The sequence below is a fragment of the Patagioenas fasciata genome, chromosome 3 (assembly GCF_037038585.1).
Source record: "Patagioenas fasciata isolate bPatFas1 chromosome 3, bPatFas1.hap1, whole genome shotgun sequence".
Taxonomy (NCBI): domain Eukaryota; kingdom Metazoa; phylum Chordata; class Aves; order Columbiformes; family Columbidae; genus Patagioenas; species Patagioenas fasciata.
Genome location: NC_092522.1, coordinates 109,604,796 through 109,620,693, shown reverse-complemented (window position 1 = coordinate 109,620,693; position 15,898 = coordinate 109,604,796). Strand labels below are relative to the sequence as shown.

General features: G+C 48.1%; 1 protein-coding gene and 1 long non-coding RNA gene across 2 annotated transcripts; one reads left to right on the top strand and one right to left on the bottom strand.

Annotated features, from left to right (window-relative positions):
• Positions 1-5,585: 5,585 nt before the first annotated feature.
• On the bottom strand, positions 5,586-14,151 carry KLF11 (KLF transcription factor 11). Its single transcript, XM_065834815.2, has 4 exons — positions 13,976-14,151; positions 11,384-11,638; positions 9,061-10,054; positions 5,586-7,075 (listed from the first exon to the last, which is right to left on the bottom strand). Exons 1-4 carry the CDS (start codon positions 14,015-14,017, stop codon positions 6,771-6,773), a joined length of 1,596 nt encoding a protein of 531 aa, XP_065690887.2. The 5' UTR covers positions 14,018-14,151; the 3' UTR covers positions 5,586-6,770.
• Positions 13,629-14,955, top strand: LOC139827637 (uncharacterized). Its single transcript, XR_011738533.1, has 2 exons — positions 13,629-13,819; positions 14,680-14,955. It is a non-coding gene; the product is annotated as an uncharacterized lncRNA (long non-coding RNA).
• Positions 14,956-15,898: the final 943 nt, after the last annotated feature.

Here is a 15,898-nt window from a genome sequence, read left to right as displayed (position 1 = left end):
CAAGGCAGTGCAGGAAGGCAGGAGGCAATGCAGGCAGGGAGCAGGCAGCATAGGAAGGGAGAAGGCAGTGCAGGCAGGGAGCAGGCAGCACAGGCAGGGAGCAGGCAGCGCAGGCAGGGAGCAGGCAGCACAGGCAGGGAGCAGGCAGCACAGGCAGGGACGTGGCTCTGCTTCTCCCCAGCTCCCTCTGCCCTTGCCCTGCCTTCCCTCCTAGAATTTCTCCCTCTGAGGCTGCATTTGGTGACTGGCACAGGCAACAGCTCTACAATTTGAAGTTCTCTGAAAGGAAAGCCTAAGTTTTAAAAATTTGGCAGAAAGTGACTATTAGAAAACAAAAAATATCGAAAATGAACATATTTTTATTAGGTTGCAACAAATCTCTCTTGACCTAGCACAGCCAACCACTAAGCTTCTTCACAAAATCAGCTCATCAGATAGCCAAGGGAGGACATTTCTGCTCCCAGAATTAAGGTACATTGGTTTCACTGGTAAGCTTTTCAGTACCACTGAGAGAAAAGGAGGAGCTGCAGGAACACAGGAAAGTCCAGAAGGGTCTGATGCAGCTGGGACAGCCACTGCATCTTGGAAAAGGTGGGAAAAAGAAGTTTTGGGATGCAATGAGGGGCCTCAAATTGTGCCGTGGTCTCACAGGCTTTCTGTACTGTAAGATAGTGTGTACTCTGACTACAGCCACCACAGAATCACTCACAACCATCTGTCTTATTACTATTTCTTATTACTATTTACTTTTTCAGCTAATCATGAAAAATCACTCTTGAGTGCGTGAAGAGATATCACGACTTCTGAGCTTAGTGACTTCCATGAGTTCAGGAGGTTTCTTACCTGGCCGTACAACAAGACACCAGCTGAGACATTCTGGTGGTGAAAGCATTAAACCCATATTTTTTTAAATTACTCAACCCAAGATCTTGAAAAACAAAAACAATGAGCTTGGAACTACAGAAACAGTTTGCACACTTATGGAGACTCTCAATTTCACTCAAATCTGAGTTTTTCCATCTGCAAACAAATGCTTTGAATCCTTTTTGTTCCCCTTTCTTTGTGGATGCTTTTCTTTCTGACAGCACTGCAATGGATGCTTCTTTTTGCAGAGCTCTGCCTTCTCAGTAGCCCAGAAAATGGGCAGAACACTTTCCCAAAGAGCAACTAAAAAACAGACCAGCGACAGAGCAGTTTTAGGAAATGAGTTGTTTTTTACCTGGCGTGTAGCCATCCAGTGAGATCTACAAGCTTCAAGAATTCAGTCAGGAGCTGTAAGTAGACTTGAGTGGGGACAACAAAGCTGTGACTTGATCCATGCTTGTGTGAGACAGCTGGAAAGAATGATGAAGAGCAGCCAGTCACCATAAGCATTGCTCCTCAGGACAGGAGGTCTTCATAGTCCGCCTCCACCTCTGGGACCCTGAATGCTGGTCATTTTACTCAGCATATGTGGGGTTGGCCTCTGTACGTTTTTATCTGCCAGCATCCTGTTGCCAAGACCTCTGGGAGTAAGGCAACGAACAGTCCCTGTTGCATCATGTCCACTGCCCTGCTGTCATCTATTCACCTTCACAATATTAGACGAGAAGGGAGGGTGACACCCTCATCACTCCAGTGATGTTTTTCTCCACCCTCCTTCCGCTGAGGATCAAACCCCACTAAGCCTTCAGCCAAACTATTCACACACGTACACCCCAGGAGCTGAGACAGAGCCACTGCCCTGGATGAGGTGCAGCCCTGGAGTCGCACCACACGAGCGTCCTGCCACAGACTTCATACACAGGGTGGGATTTTTTCCCCCAGGACCTGGCAATTATTTGCACAGGGTGAAGTGGCCTTATCTGGACAGTGATAGCCAAGAGAAGAGAAATTGCTCTGAACTCGAGGGACACTACAAGGGACAAAGTTAAACCTACAGTATTCATCCCATCTAGGAAAAACTCTCCCAGGAAAGGGCATGCTCCAGCTTCCTCAAGTTTTCTGCATGTGTAAGATGTGCCCACGGCCTTCTGCACACATCAGGATGTAAATGTCACCCAGTTCCATCCTCCTACACCCAAGGACTGAAGCAAAAAATGAGGAAGGCTGTATTAGACCGTGGATAGAAAATGCCTCAGTGCTAATACACTTGCTGCAGGGAAGGCAATCCCATGGACTGCCAGCAGACATGGCTGAGGCTCTGCAGCTCCCTTCAGAACAGTCTCACCATTTCCCTAGCCTGTCGGTTGCTGGGGTTTGAGGCATTATTTACTCTTTCTGCACACATGGAAGAAGCTTGCCTTTCCGTGGCCATAGCCTACCTACCTCAAGCTGCCTTGCCAGACACAAATGCAAGGTAAACAGGCAGATGAGCTCACAGATTATACTTCAAAACTAGTTAGAAGATTTATCCCAGAGGATAAACTCAAGCCAGATGCAACCCAGAGACAAGAGCTGGCTCACAAGAGACAGCAGATGTTGTGCCACCTTCATCCTTCACAGGATGCTGAGCACAGCTGGAATTGGAGTTAGCCAAAGCCGTAGCCTAAGCCAGAGGAGCACATCGAGCATGCAACCTCCTGGCAGCACAGGCCACCTCTGCTCACCCAGCACTGCAGCTTCAGAACAGATTCACATCTCGATATCCTCCCCACAAGCAGATCGGTGCCCAGCAGTTTGTGAGCCAGACAAGGCTGGAGCTGGAGGTTTGGCCGTATAAACACAGGCAGGGAAGCAATGCTGGTCTAACTGCAAAATGTAGCATTAAACTCATGGGCACATTTGAGTGTGCATGAATTTTTCTTTAGAAAATTATTTGTTTTCATGGATTTAGAATGGCTACAAGATGGACAGACTTTCGCCTGCACGATGCCTGGGAAAGCTTCCTCACATGTGAGCTCTTTTCTCTCACAAGATGAAGCTGTTCCAGACTCTGGCCCCATGAGGACGTGCACCGACTGCACCTCCCAGCTCCACGTAACAGCTCAGACCGCAGCTCAGTTCTACAAAAAAAAGCAGAAAGATGAGCACAGGGCTCTGAAATCCATTGTTGTGTTTCACGTAAGCAAAGTGAGGGAGACAAGCTAAAAATCAGCCAAAAAATTGCAGGTATTGTTTAGGATATGACTTGATGCTCAGAAAAATCTTCCCTGAAAAACAGTAGTAGGGACAGGTAGGACATCTTCCCCTGGGAGACAGAGGCATTATGGAATCCTGCAGAGCCCAGGGCTGAGAGCTGTACGGTTTGTGCTACTCTGCCAGAACACAGATCCCGCAGTAAAGCCTTCCCCTCCGGTTGTTCTCCCGAAGGGGAAGTGGGACCATCCACAGGATCTTCTCTTTTCATCTGCGGAAGAACCATGTGCTTTTCCACAGACAAAGCCTTGAGTCACTGCTCCCGGTTTGCTCTCCAAGGGCTGTGACTGCAGAGACTGAGTCACCCTGCAGTGAATGGCCATGACAGAAAGCTGCTGTCATTACACCCTCTCCTCCCCTTCTCTTCCATTAAAACGTCACCCTGCTAGAAATAAACATTGCTGCAAGTTGGGATCTGGTCAGAGGGAAAGAAACATCAGAGATGCTTTAAAATTCAAAGTAGTTGCTGCTGTTGTTGCTATGGCTGGTCACCTCTTTCCCAGCTGAGACCTGGAGGTGACAACCAGTCTGCCAGGACCAGTTGCCCAGCAGAGTGCAGGTGTGCAGTGACGGGACGAACCAGGACTAATGCAGCCAACTTTTGAGCCAAATGCTAATTTCTTCTTTATTTCCAGCATTTGTGCCATGCACAGCTTGCAGCACTGACGGAGTAGCACTCAGGTCATCAGCTTTTGTGACAGCTCCTGGAGGCCATGCTTACAAGAGTTAGGAATCCCGACTCTTGCTTTCAGACAGCATGCAAAAACACCAGTCCCTGGCGGCGGTGTATGCATTCTAGCAAATGCACAAGAAGCATTGTGTAAAATTATAAATGGACAAGCACTGGTCAATTTACAAGATCCAAAAAGTTCTGTCTTTACAGGTTAAGTGAACTAGGAAGTCCCAAAGTCTTCCACTGGCCTAGATATAGAAGGTAATCCAGATGGATTTACATAGTTCTGGAATGGAAAATGCGAAAACTGAAAATTCACATTTTTTTACGATTTAAAACCAGTCACATTACATACTTTTTATTTCATAAAAGTTAAAAACAGGTACAAAACTGTGATTCCATTTATTTAAAATAAACGACTGAACAACAGCGTTCAGGCAGTAAAGTGCGAAGAGAGCAGCTACCCAGTCATGCTTCATCCATAACAAACCCTCAGGCAGCAGGAAGGAACAGAAAGAGCAGAGGAGCCAGGCCGCGGCTCAGCGGGTCATGCACATCCGCAGCAGCAAGAGCCACACGTCCCGGACGTGGGCGCTGATTCCTGCACACACCTCGCAGGAATCGCAGGCCAGGTAAACCCAACAAGGAGGGAGCCGTCACTTTTCCACATCGTGACACACATGCAGGACACACTTTTTTAAATTTCAGGTTTCTCCAGTCCACCATTTCCCTCCTGTTACACAACAAACTAACATGACAATTTACTAAATTGTAACACAAGTTTCCAAACTGTCTTGCTCAGGTGAATACCATAAATGATTAGCCTGAAAAATAAATTAAATACTAAACTGGCTACTGGACTGAGACAGGACAGTCTTCCCCTGGTTAAAAGCATGCTAAAATGGCATCCAAAAGTCAAACTGCTTGTTATAAGGGATTTCTGAGAAACAAAAAAAAGCAGTATCAGCAATGTCTCTTCACCACACAAATTTGGAAAACTGGGTATTGGCAGAGAACAGCAACACCACAAGCATCCCCTTTACCAGAAAGGGGAATTTAGCCAAGCCCTCCGCAGAGCACAAAGCAAGGTCTGCGTACGCGGGCACGCTCAGCAGCACGTATGCTGAGGATGGGGGTGCACAGTGGGTGTCGAGTGAAAGGGGTATGGACATTTCAAAGGTCAGGCACAAAAACTTCAGTACACTTAGCACAATACTCCAATTTAGCGCGGCTTGAAAACTTGTTACTGTTATTTATAACTATAGGCTTAAGTGTGAAAAACAATGACATAGTCTGCTTTCAACTGAAACAGGTTTCTGCTGATTTCAGGGGAGCGCTAGCTGAGATCAGCAAGTCTTCCTCACACAGATGAGAACTGTGCTTTGCCCGCACCAAGAAGAAAGACCAGTTTTTTAGAATAACACAGGAGTGCAAGAGATAACGCATTTCTAGTTACTCACATTTTAGACAATCAGAAAAAATAGCCCTCCTCAGTGCTCAGCTAAGCTTTGGTGTAGGAGTGGCTGAAGGGAGAAGAGTCCAGAAGGAATTAACACCACAGAAGCGTTTCATTGGGCAAGCGAGGTGTCTTCCAGCACACCAGCTGGTGCTGCACAGCACAACAGCTCTACCACAATACGTATGCACATCCTTCCGCACCACGGAAACAGAGCAGTTCGGTTGTGCTCCAGGCATCTCGTTTTATTACTCATACCATGCCATCACAACACAGCACTCCTGAAGCCAGTGAGTTCACTTCTTAGCTATATTTACACTTGGTGTAAAAGAAAATCCATTCAACAGGGAGAGTATCTCATTTAATAGAAAAGGGTGATTTTATACAAAGTACTGTGGAGAAGTATAAGGCCACATGAAGAGCATCATCGAGTTGACATGGTGGCTATTTCTTAAGTCTAGACATGATTAGTACTTCCTCTGGTTCTTTGACACAGGTAAATGAAAGCCTTGAACAATTTCCTATAAGGTGCACAAGCATCCACAATACATAAAATAACCCCTTAACTTTCTATTTCTCCTGTACTCAAAAAAAAAAAAAAAATAGAGACCCTTGCCCTTTTAGCATTTTTCTGTAGATTTTGATATGCTGGTTTAGTAAGACTGAAAGTAAAGCACAATTTTTAGTGTCAAAGCTTCTAAACAGTGTTTGTGCTTCTATCTCCATCAGAGCAATCTGGATCCTCCAAATTTTGCTCCAGTGGAGTGTGGACTCAGGAATTGCCAGTATGCCAAACTTCTACCAAGAGTCACAACAGCTTCCACTTGCAAAGGGTATGAACTTATAAAATGTTGAGGATTTCAACACTTCTTTTCTGAAAGAACATAATTCTGCTTTGGGTTGTTTTAAAAATGATGGCACACTTTGATCTCAAACCCCCAATGTCACCTGCATAAGGAGGGTGTAACAGCACCAGCCCATTGCAAGGTCAGGATCTGCAAGTGTGAAAATCCCAACCACTGAGAGTTATCAAATATTATATGTTTACAAAATGCACTGAATGCAATTCTTTAGGTTTACTGAAAAGGAGTTTCCAAAACTCTGGGTCTCAACCTGCACACCCCTACTAATGCAGGTCAAGTAATCTGTCTGCGTAACAAGACCAAAATGAATAAATACAAAATATATTTGGTATAGAAAATACTAGTATAAAATTTAAAAATCACCCTGTTTTACTGTCCATCGAAATATTAACAGCAAGCATTAAAAGTGACTTTTTAACCTATTGCCAAAGAGTTCTGCTTTCCTGAAGTGCTGGTGATTGCATTTGCCCAAGTATTGAAAAAACAAATAGGGAAGAGACAAGGCAAGATATGATAGTTTTCTCACATGGCATTATTAACAGAGGACCTAAAGGAAACTAAAGTATGCACAAACATGGGGAAAAAAAGCCATTGTCAGTTCTGTTGTAGCCAGACCTCTTCCTGATTTTCAGAAGGTTTTTAAAGAAGGATCTTTCTCTCACTAGCCCTGACAAACAGATGATGGCATGGGGATAAGCATACTGAGAGCACTGCTGTTTTTCGGTTTCTCTGCTGTGGCGATTCTGTTGAGTTTCCCAACCTCTGTCTGCCAGCTGGGGATCTTCTTTGTGGTCATATGGCGGCGGGTGTGCTTTGTCAAGTGATCGCTGCGCATGAAGCGACGCTCACACACAGGGCAAGCAAACTTCTTCTCTCCTGTGTGAGTTCTACGGTGGCGTGACAGTTCATCTGAGCGGGCAAACTTCTTGTCACAGCCATCCCAGCTGCAGCTGAAAGGCTTTTCTCCTGCAAGACATAAAAGAAGTATCACTTATTTCTGAGAAGCTGTGTTATAGTTTTATCAAAGAACTGACTTAAATTTCGCCTTACAAAAAGTGATTAATTACACAGAACTGGTTAGCTCAAGTTGTGTTCTACAGAAAAATCGTAGGTATTGTTTCTGCTTATTCCCTCATACCTCTTCAAATGTTCTTTAATCAAGTCTATTTTTTCAGTTGTCCAAAACCCCATTTTAAAGAAAAAGCTTCTTCAGAAAGCTATTTTATCTGTTGACTGAACTAGAAGCAACTGTGTGTGACAGCTGCTGCATGTAATCAACAAATACGGTGAGCAAATAGGAAGCCTGGAATCGATGCTCAGGGTCCTGCTGCTCCAGGGATCCAGTCCTGCACACAAACGCACCACCCCAGCGAGCACTGCCGAGAAGCCGCCTGTGCTGCCATCCCCACACAGCTGGAGCCGCAACAGGCAGCTATGAGAGCTCTGCACACCCAGGAATGACAGCAGTCAGGAAGGCTGGCCTTGTTAGCCTCTGCTCATCCTGGGAAACTGCTTAACATCAGACCTATCCTAGACAACATGGTCCGCTGCCTGTAAATGCCATAAAGCTCAAGAGAAACGTCTACCACATGACCCAGATTTATGTTAACACTTTAGAGCAGAACAGAAGAGTTCAGCAAAAAAGAACAACGCTTCTGTGGGGCTTCCTACTTCAGATATTGAGAGTAAAGTTCTATTTTTGGTGCGTGTGATATCACCTAGCTACTCAGTGTGCAGGGAAAAGGTGGGAAAAGAAAGCCAAACTACTCTGCCCTCTGATCCTGTAACATGGACTTGTTTGTTGGGGGTTCAGCGTGCTTCACCTCCCATGGATGTCCTAGTCTTAATCACACTACAGGGACACACATAGCTTCCCCATGGATCAGCAGCAGCACATGCTCAAAGCGAGACGCCTATTGCTAGTCTATGTTTATCCTGTAGTGCCAGATTAATTCAGCAGCCTGCAGCACTTCCTCTCAAGCCAGAAGTAGAAGCATCATCTACCTCTGAGCTCTAGTTTACAAGGATTATCAGTTTCATACAGAGTTTAAGCTCTTCCCTCAAAGGAACTGCAAAGACAAGCTGGCAAAATTATGCAAATCCTGCCATGGAAGCTGACATCCAATAAACCACAGTGTCTGTGGGGCAATGAAGGGTAAGGGAAAAAAGCCAAGGAGAAACAAAATGAGACAAACTTCTGAATGAGCTATTCTGTACCAATCTCCTGACATGCCTATCCCCCAACATCAAAAATAGTCCCTGAGAACTCAAAGTTAGTCATAACAGGATTTTGGCTCCAGAAAAAGGATAAGTAAAACACACATATACTGTCTCCAGACTGACCAGATTTTATGCAGCACATCAGCTCATATTAATTAAAATTAATTTTCATTTACCTTTAAAATTCCCTTTCTGTAACTGAGTAAACTGCTACATTCCTGTAGAAACTCTACTTACTAACACAGTAGCCCAAAATCTCAATGTATTCCCATTTAGCCTAAACCAAACTCTGGAAAAATATGCAGTTTCTGACTTTCTCTCTTTTTATTTACTCGTATAACAATTAAGACCAACTACCTGTACTACGGTTTGCTTACCCCAGCCCTCTCCATGGCCCAAAAAAGGGGACTTGCACAACTCATTTTGATCTAGTCCAGATGGCAGGATTCCACTCAAATCTAAACACACACACAGAGACGCCAAAGCTTTGCTCCAACTGAAGCACGTGAAATTCAGCTAACACTATGGGGTCAGCTGAGGTCTCAGAACAAAGTCTGTCTTGTTTTGCTTGCCCATGGAGAATGAACACTCCTCCCTCCTCCAAGATAAGGAAAAGTTTCCCTGTGACCTGCGTCTCCCCTTTCTCACCCCACCTCCCCAAAAATGTGCATTTCAGCACCCTAACACAAGCTAATATGGAAGCAATAAAGGACCTGCCCTGTTCTACACACCAGTGTGGGTGCGAAGGTGGGCTTTGAGGTGGGAACTTTTGAAATAGGTTTTCTTGCACCCAGGGAAGTTGCAAACATAATTCCTCCGTCTAGAAAAGTCCATCTGGGGAGCGCAGCTTTGACCAGAAGTGATGAATACAGGAGCAGGAGCAAGGGGCAGTAACTTGGTGTTCCCAACAGTCATTACTGTTTGCGGGCACTGTGGTGTCTGCGTGACAGCGGTCTGTGGAAGAACCAACATGACGGTCCCCTGAGGCACAGAAGGTCCCATGAGTACGGGCTGAGAGAGTGGGGCTGTCTGTGGCAAAATAGGTTTCATGGGAGTTGAGGCTGTTGGAGTGGAAGTCTTGACATAGGCATTGATCATACTGCTTTGTCCATTTAAAGGGATCATGTGACAGAGAACTTGGGGACTTGAAACGGGGGCAGGTGTCACTGGGGTAGCAACTTTTTGCAAGTCATTCTCACAATTCTTTGGTAAGTGGGTCTGCGGTGAAACTGGCTGGACTGGTAGTTCTCCTTTGTTGGTCACACTATCACTGGAGTCACGTGCATAAGGTTGATGTACCGGAGAGGTTTTGTTAATTAAATCATCTGCAGCACACGTGTCCTGTGGCAGTCTGGAATGTCTTCGGTCATCCGCTCCACACCAGTCTCTGGAAGTCCTGTAGCCTGAAGTTACCTTTGTTTTCTCTTGCACAGCAGGAATGTGATGGTAAGCAGAACTATCACCCGTGTGTCGTATCACACTAGTTGCCATGGCCCTGCAAGGCTGAGGGGCAAAGGATTCAGATATCACTGGCTTCTGAGTGCACTGTTGCTCCACGTTGATAACAGATGGCTTGGTTATAGGAGAGGCACCGGTCGTTGATGTGACTGAGCAGGAAGCTGTGTTCGCCATAACAGTCCTTGGTTTGGAGTAAGTGACTTGTGAGGAGAGGAGCATAGCAGCTGATATCTCAGCAAAGTCAGGGCTGTGCGGAGGGGTCATGCACTACAAAAAAGAAAACACCGTTATACAGCAGTGTAATTTCAAAGCACAATTTTTCACTATCTTTACTGTGAAAAATAAAATCATGCTCCCTCCCCAGAATCTCAGAACCTGCCTCTTGAGACAAACGGATTAAAGCATACATTGCTTCATCTGATGGTTATTCTGAGTATGCTCAAAAGCATATTAATAAAAGGAAGGCAATGAGGCAGATATAATCCTGCATAAAACACAGCATGTCTGCTCACTGCACTACAAAACACCCTCATTCCTTTCTCCTCAGCAATGGGTGCAGCTGTAAGAGGTTATGAGCACTTTGCTGTTCACAGAAAACAAACTAGCAACAGACAGTAACACTGTACCCTTTCTTTTTCAAACTTCCAGCACACCCTAGATCTTTAATCAATGATTACCCCATCAGCTGGTGGCTACTTCTGAGATAAACACAAATGGAGTGGCGCTCTTCCTTCTTATTCATCCACTTCTCTCTATGCTCTCTTGCTGCCATCACCCCTCCTTCCTCCTTTACCACTGAAAACTCATGCCTGTCTCTTGAGCCGCACAGGAGACAATGCCAACATTGAGAGGCAGGAGCATAAGATAAATCTGTCAACCAGCTGCCATACCACCTCAGCCTCTTTCCTCTCTTATTCTACTTTTTCCTGACATAACCATACACTAGAAGCCTACTGGCTGAAACAGGCATTAACCATCCAAAACCTGAATGGCACCAAGCCCTTGTTTAATACCTACTTCTGTTACAACATAAATTCAGACCAAAAAAAACGGTGATTCAACTGACATTAGTCAGCCAGAGTAGACCAATGCCCTGGAGAAATAACAGACTACATGTACAAGTACACAACACAGAAACTAATTGCATTGTCTGTTTCATAAGGGGAGCCTGTACTTTCTCTTACAAGTCAGAGTAAAGCCAAATGTCACCAAGAGCATTTTTCATACAGTGCTTGCAGAGAAGTTGGTGTTAATCATTGAAGTTCACTCTGCCATTCTCACTCAAAGTGCTCCAGGAAACCTATAATAACTATCCAGACAACATCCTTAGCGCACCTGTCAAACTAAATAACCTGTCAGCAAGTGCTTTTGCATCTAGATTTAACCAGGGCTCAAACCCCTATATTTGCCAGCAGAAAAACCCACACTCAACATGCCCACCTCACTACTCTAGGTAGACAAAGAACGCTGGCAATACTGTAGCTATTCTAGGCAGGGACACCTGAGCAAGCTCTCCTTTCCAGCCAAGTCAAAACACTGCAGAGATGTAACATCCAGACAGCAGGTATATTTATTTTGCCTTCATGTTTTTCTTACCAGTGTAGATAAATAGTCCTTTGGTAATTCAGACATAGCCTCAGCGTGCATTGTGAAATCGCCAGAATCCGAGAAGGGTGTGAGTGGTCTTATCTTTAATATGTCACCTTTCTGTGATCTTTGACCCCAGGAGCTCATACAAACAAGCGCTTCAACAGCTTCAATGTCGTTCTGCTCCAAGGTGCTGCAGGTAGACCTTTCACTGTCATGACGCTGCCTTTCACGGATAGATTCGTAGATGTCCACGATGTCAACCTAAACGTAATTGGATTACTGGCTATTAGGACAAGTCAGAATACAAAGCGGACAACACCCACATACTGTCTGCTAAGGATCAAGGTCATCTGAAACAGATCCTGTGCCCACAGCAAGGCTTTTATCAACCAGCTCAACTCCTACCCTCCCCCACCAGCTCATCTCCCCACCCCTGTTACCCTTAAAAAAAAAATCTAACCAACCAATCAAAATATGATTTACAGGAAAGTAACAGATTTGTGCATAGCTCACATTTCCAAAGTTACTTTCCTGCATTATACGGCTCTGAACAAACACAGCCCATGCCTGCATAGAAGCAAAAAGAAGAAAAAAAAAAAAAAAACAACAATTTCCAACCTTGTTGAAGCAAGGCTATTTCCTGGACCCAAAATACAACTGCTATTCAGCACTAATTTCGTTCTGGTAACATTTGGAAGTTAAATTTCCGCTGACAGCAAGATGCTTGAAGGTATGTTCACTGATTCAGAGTACCACACCTTGCAAAAGTATTTTAATCTTATTTTTACCAACAGGGAAACGAGCGTAGGGAAAAAGAAGAAAAATAGCATTGAAAGCACAATGGGAATTGTCTGTATTGTGCTTTGACAAGGTATAATACTACATAGGTATGAGGTATCCCAAACGCATTATGAATACCATAAATACAGACATAATCATATTGATTTGTTTCCAAATGCAAGCGTCACAGAAAATTTTTGTATGTGTATGCACGCAAAATACTTGACTCCTCTGTAAAAGGATAATCAGACTTCACAAAGCTCTCTCAGTGCTTGGCAGCGACTCCAAAAGCTACATTGCACTGCTGATTTATGGTTCACGTGCCAGCTCGGTCTCAACAAGGTGTCCAAACTCTTCCAGTGTTCAGGCACACCAGCTAACTGTGAGGGCTGGGTTTCAAACACGTGGACCAAGATTCTGGAGCCTACTGCTGTTATGCAGAGTGGTTATATACCACAGCAAAAGGTATACAAAGTGTATATATACATATATATATAAGCAAAAGTGCCACAGAAAGCAACACCACAGCATTAGCATGGCCCAAAGCCCTAGAGGGAAGGATACTTGTGGGGTGACATCACACACCAAAGTCAATGAGTTTTGTTACTGAGTTTCATTAAGCAGTAGTGTTGCAAAGATGCAAAGCTGTATCACTTGGTCTCCATTATGGGGACGTGTATGGCAAACACCTTAAAAAGAATGGATCCAAAGTGCCAGTACTGGACTCACAGAGGACTTGCACATAAACCAAGGGGTACCATGCATGGAGATGTGAAGGCTGGGAGCAGGAAGGGGTTAAAGAACTCTAGAACAGAGATCCAAGCACTCAACTGCCCTGGCAGAGACTTCGAGGAATTTCCACTGAAAACAGAACTGGAACGAGGGCAAAAAAAAATGATGTCGCCTGCCAGCCTGGACCTAGAACGCCTGTCAGACAGGAGCCACACCAGGCGAGGCTCAGCATTAAGCAGCCAGAAAGCCCACAAGTGCTCCTCCAAGTGCAACTGCTGGCAACCAAGCCAGCAGATTTTATTTTATATTTTTTTTTTTTACAACTCTACGGTTTAGGACAGCAGTTTTCCCTAAAGAAACACGAAAAAATATTCCTCGCTTAAAAAAAAAAAAAAAAAAAACAACTTGAAAAACTAAAAAAGCCCTTTTCTCGAGGCGAGTGCGGCAGCCCGGGCTCTCCCGCTTCCAGGGACATGGCTCTAACCGCGCCCGGCCGCCTGTCCTCATATCACCCCGCCGGCTGCCGGGGCCCTACGTGCGCGGGCAGCCGGCGGGCGGGCGGGGACGACGGGGCTGCGGGTCCCCCAGCGCCGGGCTATGCCTCCCGCCCCGGGCTGCGCCTCTCCCCGCCCCCGGGGACCGCGCCACCCCCTCCCGCCCCTCGCCTCACGAAGGGTGCCCCCGGCCGGGCGGCGCCGCAGAGGGGCGGATGGCGGGAAGAGAAGGAGGAGGAGGAGGAGAAGGGCAGGTCCCGCCCTGCCGCCTCCCCTGCACTGCTGCTGAGGCAGGCCCCCCCCACCCCCACAGGTGACTGGGGCAACACCCGCCCCTGAAGGATCTGCCCTGCAACGACCGGCGCCCCAGCAGCAATGGCACCGACCGGCCACCCCCTGCAGCGGGTAACGGTCTCAACCAACCATCCCCCCCGGGGTGAGTAACGGTCCCGAGGGGCCGCCGCCCCCGCTGAGGCACTAACGGTCACCGCGCCCCCGCCCGCCGCAGCGCACGTGCCGGGCGGAGCCGGCTGTCCCCGGCTCGGGGGGCACCCGCTGCCCGCCGCCCTTCCTCCGCCCGGCCCGTGCTTACCGCGGACGCATCTCCCATCTCCGAGCACGGCGAGCCGTGCATAGCGCGGCTCCGGCGGGCGGCGGCGGTGTGGCCGGCGAGCAGCGGGAGCGGCAGGCGCAGCACACACAGCGGGAGCGGCGCGCACACACACACAGCGGCGGCCGGCACCGCCCCCGCCTCCGCCTCCTCCCCTTACCCCGCCCGCTGGGCCGCGAGCGGCGCGGGAAGCGCTCCGGGCCGCTCCCTGTGCCAGACAGCGCGGGGGGGAGCGGCCGCGGGGAGACGGCTCTTGGCCAATCACGGCCCGCCGCGGCCCGCGGCCGGCCAATGAGCGGCGGCAGCCGGCGTGATCGCGGCGTGCCGCGCGGATGCCAGCAGGAAGGGCGGCGCGTGGGCACGCTCGGTGGCGGCTCAGCCGGCGGCGGGCGGGAAGGCGGGAGAGTGGGCGGGGCCGAGTGACGGGGTTGGGGGGGTGGGAGCGCGCGCTGGAAACTGGGGGAAAGGTCGGGCGGGGGTGGGGCGGTGGCCGGGAATGCCCGCGCGCGCGGGGGTGTGGCGGGGCGGGGCGCGGCGCGGGGGCGCGGCTCCCCCTCCCCCCCCCCGCGGTGCGTGCGGCGCGGCACGCAGTCACCCCTCCCCACACCCCCCCCACCCCGCCGCGGGTCTCTGTCCCCCTCGAGCGCTGGGGCGGGATTTGGGGGAAAACACCCCTTTTCCCGCAGGTTCCCACCGCACGGCTGCAGTTTTCCCGTCGGGTTCTGCCAGGTCCCACTCGCGGCGTGCGGCGGGGAAGGGCCGAGGCGTTGCCAGCTGGATCGGCCAGAGGATCCGGGGTTAAAAATAACCCTGCCGCCCCCCGACAAGACGATTAAGGGCAGACAGTGCGGTTCGGTTGGTGCCCCGGCCCTTGCTCAGCTGGGAGCCCGCGGTCCCCTTGTGCCAGCTCGGCAGGCATGTTGTATTATATCTTCAAATCACAACATACTCATTTTTAAAAAGTGTATTCTTTGGGTTTTTTTGTTCACCTCCCAGTTCTTGCTTCACCTCCCTTGCTTGCTTTTTTCAATGGAAGCCACTCCATCGAGTTCCCAGTGGGGTTTGTGGTTCCACTGGGCAACACCGGACCCTGGCGGCAGCAGCACCAGGGGGCTGGGAAGGGGCAGACCCAGGTGCCGCCAGCGCTTTCCCAGCCGGGCCTCGCTCCAGCAAAACACAGACAGCAGTAAGCATTTTTCCTACTGGATTATTGCTACTTGTTCCTTCCTCGGTTTCTGAAGACAGAACATCCTCTGTGTCAGTGTGGAGGACATGGGAGGGATCATCTTGAATCTTTCATCTCCTTTTGCTGCTATAATAGCTTCACTTGACCACTGGCGCTCAATTTTTCCATTACAGCTCTTCTGAATCCTGGTCTTTCCCTGCTGTCCACACATTCTCTAGAGCTTCACCATCTTGTGCTCATCTCCCGTGTCCATTACTGCACATCTCATGTACTTCAGCTTTCCCAGCCCATCAAACACCAAATTAAAATGATCTCCCTGGCTCACCCATCCAGGCATTCCTTAGCCTCTGCATCTTCCCCCTGTGCCTCCTGTATTTAACCGTTTATTTTCCCATTGCCAGGCCTCCCCCACAGCGTGCACAGGGTATGTCCCTCTTTTGTAAATCACTAGCTGTTCTTTGTAAGACTAAAGCCACTCGCATGGTCCCATTTTGAGACAAACCCTTAGGGAACTGTAAAACTAAGAAAACACCATGCCGTTCGTAGCTGAGAAATGATTGCATTTGTTTCTTTGCTGCTTGTTGAAACATATGCAGTTTCTGCTTAAAGCGCTTACACACACAGCCTTAGTCATTTACAGCTCAGATTTTTAAATTGAGCAATAGCATCTGAAGGCAGCACAGCAGCTCACAGGAGAAGAAGCGGTGATGGGGAGCAGA